The 7,080-nt window shown below is 35.9% G+C and overlaps 1 protein-coding gene across 1 annotated transcript; it reads left to right on the forward strand.

The window, feature by feature from the left end:
- The first annotated feature begins 438 nt into the window (after window positions 1-438).
- On the forward strand, window positions 439-6,709 carry tmem9 (transmembrane protein 9). The gene is made up of 6 exons (XM_014992109.2): window positions 439-554; window positions 664-808; window positions 2,396-2,487; window positions 3,767-3,875; window positions 4,110-4,241; window positions 4,359-6,709. Exons 2-6 carry the CDS (start codon window positions 719-721, stop codon window positions 4,497-4,499), a joined length of 564 nt encoding a protein of 187 aa, XP_014847595.2. The 5' UTR covers window positions 439-554; window positions 664-718; the 3' UTR covers window positions 4,500-6,709.
- The last annotated feature ends 371 nt before the right edge of the window (window positions 6,710-7,080 follow it).

The raw sequence follows: 7,080 nt of genomic DNA on the forward strand, positions 1-7,080 counted from the left end.
ATGAGTAATTAATGGCTGTTTTTTTTTTCTTTTTTTTTTCCAAGGGAAGTAAACCATGCTCAGATTGTTGTCATACTTTTCTTCTAAAGCAGTGATTAAGCATCCAAGCCTGAATTCATTATAATCTACTTGGTCCAAATCTCAATTTGGTTTAATATTACTTGGTGTCATTTATCAAAATCCAGACTTCTTGTTTGTACTTATGCAGTTTTAAAGGCGACTTGTAGAGGCTACATTTTATGCCATAACTACTCATAATAATTTAGTGCTCCTGTCCCTAACTCATTCAATCACAGCCTTTGTCAAACAACAATAAAATGACTGATAGAACGTCAAGTAAATATATCTCAAAAAGTGTTTAGATCCCGATTCATTGTCTAATTACAGTTGCTGGCGTTTTCCGGTAGGTGGCGCTGTTGTCTCACGTTGTATCTTGTTTTGGACGTCATATGTGACGTAACCAGGAAGAGGAAAGTCACTTTAGCCGTAGCATTCTCAACCTGCAGGAAGCTTAAAAGCTAAACAAAAACAAACCGTTTAACAGCGCTCAAAGCGTAAGTTAAAGGACACAGGTCGCTTTAGTCACTTTTAATAACTCATTATTTAGCTTGTTATGTAGCTGATACGGCTTCTAATAAAAGTGTTGTTCGATTATTGTCGCAGGGTCTCCATGGTCATCGTTCAGCAGGCTTGCAAATAGGTTTTTTGTTGTGGAGAAATGTCGTCTTGCCGAACAGGGTCGTGGATGTTTGCTACTGCCGCAGTGACAGTATTTCTATTGGAGACGGTTGTTTTCGCTGAAGCTAAGGTAAAAACAAACAAATAAACACACACACACACACACACACACACATATATATATATATATATATATATATATATATATATATATATATATATATATATATATAATAAACAACAGGCTGATCCTGGGTTATGATGCAGCGGAAGAGTGGATGAAAACGCAAAAGGTGCAGGCAGCCTGAGTAACATGGAGATATGCTTAGTTATCGTGTTAGATTCTGGACAAAACGTTTTTAAGCACAAACTTTTAAAGAACTTAGCTTTTAGTCAAGAGGAAGAACACATCGTCCTAGTTATAATTATCTCTTTTTTATCTTAAGTTTATTTTATAACTTTTATTATCCCATTAATAACTTGCATGCGTGTTGAGTTGCTAAAAAATATTTGGGGGGTATACTAGAAAACAACATGAACATGACAAATGATTTAGGTTGAGATCCTGAGAATATATCTTAAAAATAAAAAATACTGATAAAAAAAAAAAACATCCTTTTGGGAGTTATTTTATTTTATACTTAGAATTACTTTTATCTTAATGAATTTCCATAAATGTACTTCTTCTATCAGATCATGATATTTACTGATAACAGCCGAAGCAAAGACCATTAGACACATTTTTATAGACCGATTTTACTACCATGTGCTTGTTTGTCGATTTAAAAAAATACATATTAGTGATTTACTGTAAGTCATTATGTAAGTCATCATTAAATACAGTAAAAGTGATTAATAACATTATTTGCCAATAAAATATCTGTATTCTCTATATATAAGTTAGTAAAACCTTAAAGCTTTTTTCTTTAAGTATTTAATTTGTATTTCAATATTTTAAAAACTTGTATTGATTGTTGTTTTACAAAAATATTGTATAGATTCAGAAAAAAAAAACTAACGAAAACCCATGTTAGCGACCAATGTGCCTAATAGTAACATGTATTAAAAGAATATAAATTCATTTAGTACAACTGTGTAAAAACATTGATATTTTATGTAAGAAATCAAAATCAAAGAAATGTTTTACAGGCGTGACCTCCACAAGTTTGTTTTCACCGCAGCACATGCTGAATGTTGAATTGTAATTATATCTAAATAGTTAAAGAATGAATTCCTCAGGTTATTCCTAAAGCTGAATTTGGCCACTGCCATCAAATTAATACTGCTGCTCACAGGTCCTGTGTAACAATTGTCAACAATCCTGGCGTGGAATATTTAGCCTTTATTCTTCTGGCCCTGTTTCTGGTTTGTTGGCTGTGTACTATTGAACCACATTCAGTCCAGAAGAAGCTGTGTACCGGGAACAGTTGCAAAACCTGTTGTGTTTGTTGGGATCTGGACCAGTTGGCCTCCAACTCTCAGGCTTATCTGTGATTTCTTGCTGCTAGGGTTCAGCTCATTTGCCACCTAACATGAACCGTACTGCAACAGGATAATCAATTAAATTCATTTGTCAGGATTTTTCACGTTGTTGTTCTGTGATAGAGATTTCTTAATAGTAGAGGAATAATAGTAACACGGAGTGCGGTTAAGTCCCTTTAAAGTTTCAATAAAGTAGAAGTACAATCCTGACCCATGTTTTTCTTACTTTTTACAGAATTTTGAGGATGTCCGCTGCAAGTGCATCTGCCCGCCTTACAGGAACATTTCTGGGAATATCTATAACATAAACGTCACCCAGAAAGATTGGTAAGAGGAGCCTTTTATTTATTTGAATTGGAAGTACACTAAGACCAATAACCTTTATTCCACATAAACATGAGTATGAGTAAGAATACTTATGTACATAAACATGAGTATTCTTACATTTTTTTTTACTTTTGCTGTGTTTTTTTTATTATTTGCTTTATGATTTTACTCATCATGTGGTCTCATAACCCTATGTCATTATGAATGATATATTCAATGTTTCAGATTCTAAAACACCTGCAGATATTGGGGTTCACTGTAATGAGTATTTATTTAAGAGTTTGCATCCCTATGCAAACTATAAGCTAGTTTACAGTTTTTATTTTTATATATTTAATTCCTCTAACATATTTGCCTGTTTTTAGTTGAATTTGTTATTAAAAGTGGAAATAGAAATAAAATTTTATTTCATGGCTTATTTTGTATCTCACACAAAATTGGCATTTTAACATGGGTGTTTTCGATTTTGTAAATCCATGTTTGTCCATTTATTGCCTTCATTATTTTATTTTATTTTATTTTTTCAGAAATGTACTAGCTGCATTAAACTGTTTTTCAGTTGCTCTGTGTGATGTAATGTAGGACAAATAAGGCAAAAGATACATGAAATGTGCTTCTGTCAGATTGATTACCCTAACCTGCTCTAGCAGTGTGTGTGTGTGTGTGTGTGTGTGTGTGTGTGTGTGTGTGTGTGTGTGTGTGTGTGCGCGCGTTTGTTTGTAATACCTTGTGGGGACGATTTTCCTGACATATGCTACGTTGTGGGGACCAGTCGCTCCTCGTGGGGACCTGAGCCTGGTCCCCACAAGGGGAAACCCTGTTTTTGGGTCAGGGGTCAGAGTTAGGGCTAAGGTATGAATTGAGTTTTGGTTAGGGTTAGGGTTAGGTATGTGATGGTTAGGGTTAGGAAAAGGGTAAAGGTAAGGTTTAGGCTGTGGAAATGAGTAGAAATGAATGGAAGTCAATGGAAAGTCCCCACAAAGATAGCAAAACAAACGTGTGTGTGTGCGTGCGTGCGTGCGTGCGTGCGTGCGTGCGTGCGTGTTCTCGGGAAGGCTTTGAAGTTTGCTAGCCTGCAGGTGTAGAAGCTTTGTAATCACCCATTAGAGCCAGAAAGAAAAGAAAACACCAACCTAACAGGTTATATTTAACTTCAGCTCCTTTTATTTTACTGGAAACTTGCAGAATTCAGACATCTAATATATATTTTTTGCATTTTGAATTTGTGAATATGTTGCCTGCTTTGCAAAAATGAACACATATTGTAATAAATTTGCAGCAACTGCCTCCATGTTGTGGATCCCATGCCGGTTCCTGGCCATGACGTGGAAGCCTACTGTCTGCTGTGCGAGTGCAAATATGAGGAGCGAAGCAGCAACACCATAAAAGTACAGAGTGGATTTATTCCGGATCTTCAATACGACAAACATCAGTGGCATGCTTATTCTGAATATCTTACAGGTCTTATGGAAGAAGAAGACTTTCTTTGTCTTTTTAGTAAAAAGTCTTAACATATAATAAATGGATTGAAGTATTGATGTTTAGTAGGAAGTTTTTATGTTAGTTGGTTCTCAGACTGGACGTGTTCTTAGATCGGATCTCGCTCTGACAATATTCCCCAGGTGACCATCATCATCTACCTGTCTGTCGTTGGGGCTCTGCTCGTCTATATGCTGTTTCTGCTGCTGGTTGATCCTCTGATCCGCAAACACGACCCCTACACTCAGCCTCTGCACAACGAGGAAGACTCTGAGGTAACAAGCAGCACACATAAAGAAGATCATTGCTTTTCAGGGGTAGTGTGAAGCTTCAGACTTACGAATGGTCCTTCTTTTCAACGTGTCTCTGCTCGTGTGTGTGTGTGTCTTCAGGAGATGCGTCCTCACGCAGACGCCGGGCTGGCCAGAGGAAACACGGTGCTGGAGCGGGTCGAGGGGGCACAGCAGCGCTGGAAGAAGCAGGTGCAGGAACAACGCAAGACAGTTTTTGACCGCCACAAGCTGCTGAGTTAAAACCTCACCGCTGAACTTCAGCCGTCCTCGGTGTGACAAATCGCTCCAGGCTCAGTACTATTCCACCCTCACCAGCTCCACTATTTCAAAGTTAGCTTTCATTGATGTGCAGTGCAGTGACTGTACAACTTAAAAACTTCAGACATGTTTATCAAACAAGCAGATGGGTTGTAATCTTGATATTTGTGATATGAACGCTGTAACATGAGTTAAAATGCAGCTGTGAAAAAAAATGCTTTGCACATTCTTAAGAGTAAATATATTCTGTTATTTTAAACTGGAGCAAAGCATGAAGTTTTGAATGTCTTTTGAAAAATAATTGTATGTGTTTTAGTGATCGATGTGATGAGTTTTCTGCTAGTAGTTCTCCTGTTGCATGAGTTTTAAAAGTTGCCTCACAAAAAAAAAAAAGCACACCGACTTAGTTATAATCACAGCGCTGAGATGATTGCCAAATAGTCCTTATTTCTGATTTGGAATTTGTAATTTATTGATCTGCTGCACTTGAGCATGTTCAGATTTCATTTTGAGTTTTGTAACTTACTGGTGACTTTTCTAACCTCAAGCTGTGCCTTTTTTCCTGACCTCTCTTGCTTCGGGAAAATGGATTTTGTCAAAGCAAAACAAAGATTTGTCTTGTAAATATTGTCCGTTTATCACTTTTTGGATGTAGCCGAGGGCAGTCAGCCAAGTGATGCTTTAAAATTAGAAGCTTTGCAGTTGTATGAAAACGTTAATGTTAAAGTTGCCATTTGCATTTAGGGTTAGTTCATAACAATTAGCCTTTCAGATAAGGAATTTGAAAACACATTTTTCTTACACAGGAGCCTTTAGAGCCACTCCCCTCTAGAACAAGCTTCTTAAATAAAAAAAAAAGATTCATTTTGACATTTTAGATATATTAACACAAAAATCAAATATGTTAGCTTTTACAAAGAACAATTGCCAAGACCCTCAAATCTTAAATGCACGTGTTGAACCATTTTGGTCTGTGCTGAAATTCAATCATTTACGGGAGGGACCTCACCGTTTGAGGACCGAAAGCAATGACTTAATTTGCTGACTCTTCCAGTGATGACGGTGGGTGTGATAGGAGAGCAAATGTTTCAGGTAAGAAAACATTCTGCATTTTGTGACCTCGGACAGAGGACTTCTTCATGGATGATGTTATGAAATAAATATCAGGGTAGCACTCTGCCACCCCTGGTAGAGTGCTAGCCTTTCAGATCTCTAAGCTGCTGTTAATGCTCAAGTGTAATCCACATATGCATTGCAACATAACCAGCGATCGGCATTGTGTTTAGCTGTTCTGTGCTAAGTTTCTTGATTTTATTTGTCTGTCTTAATTTTTGAGGTAGAAATTAAGATGACTGTAACGAGCAACACATTCCAAACACAATTGAGAAAGAAAATAACATAAAAATGGTAACATTTAAGAAGGTCTGTTCTTTGGTCTAGTATAGGAATATGTTTCATCTCCAGAAGTTAATGTAGTGGAGCAAAATTTACTTCTAAGAAGAGAAGATGAAATTGAGACCTTAAACCTTCTTTGGAGAATGTTTGAATACTGTCACCAAAGAGCTGATTGGTGCGGCAGAATCAGGATGCCTCCTGGCTATGAAAAGGGGATTTTTACTTGTGCACCAAAGTTTCCCACTGGAGGATTTTTTTTTATCTGTCAAAGTAAGGCTCATTTTCTCACAAAGCTTGATTTAATTCAACCTGCTGATGTTTTGTTGTCTGTACTCATTTAGTTTGTATTAATAATTGTTAAGGGTGTTAATTTAAAAATTTTTTTTGTCATAATGCTGCTGTTGTTGCTTTTCATTTATTAATAGAAAAGACTGTAATGATTTAGTGCTATTGTGAAGAAATATGTTTTGTGCTGTTCAACAAGTACTTGATTAAAAAATCTCACAACAAGCCATTACAGCTGTCAAATTTCACTCTGCATATATGGTAACTACTGGTGTGTCAAAAAAATATCCTCTATTTCGAAAATGTTCTACAGAATAATGCTGAGATATATTAAAGTTGTTCTGGTGGCACATGGTGAGAAAATCCACAGTTCACTTTTGTGTTATTTTTCCCTTTAATTTCTTTTTGCGTTTCTGTAATATTATCTCTACCCTCACGTGGTCATTGTTCTCAGTGTCTTCACATTTAGAAGCTGCAAGTTCAATAAAGGGGAAAAAAAACAATTCTCTTAACATTTTGTGAAATTGATTTATTTTACTTTTAGGTTACATTTATTTATGAGCAATAGGGGGCGACAAAGTACACTACAAATAAGCTACTGCAAGATAAATTCACTAACCACATCTCAACTCACCTTTAAGAAAATTGTCAGATTGTATGAGATTTTATAGTGGTATATTGTTCCTGATGAAAAACTGCTTTTATTCAACATTATAATTTTTGGATCCCATATAACATTTACTGAATAAAAAGTTATTTAAACTTGATAGGCTGTCACTAATATTTGCATTGAGTAGATGAAAAGTACATTTAAATTTAAAAAAATCAAATTTAACCATCCCATGTAATCCATTTTATTTATAAAGTCATTATATTAGAGGGA

The sequence above is a fragment of the Poecilia mexicana genome, unplaced genomic scaffold (genome assembly GCF_051168715.1).
Source record: "Poecilia mexicana isolate PSO_F unplaced genomic scaffold, ASM5116871v1 scaffold_7, whole genome shotgun sequence".
NCBI classification, from domain to species: domain Eukaryota; kingdom Metazoa; phylum Chordata; class Actinopteri; order Cyprinodontiformes; family Poeciliidae; genus Poecilia; species Poecilia mexicana.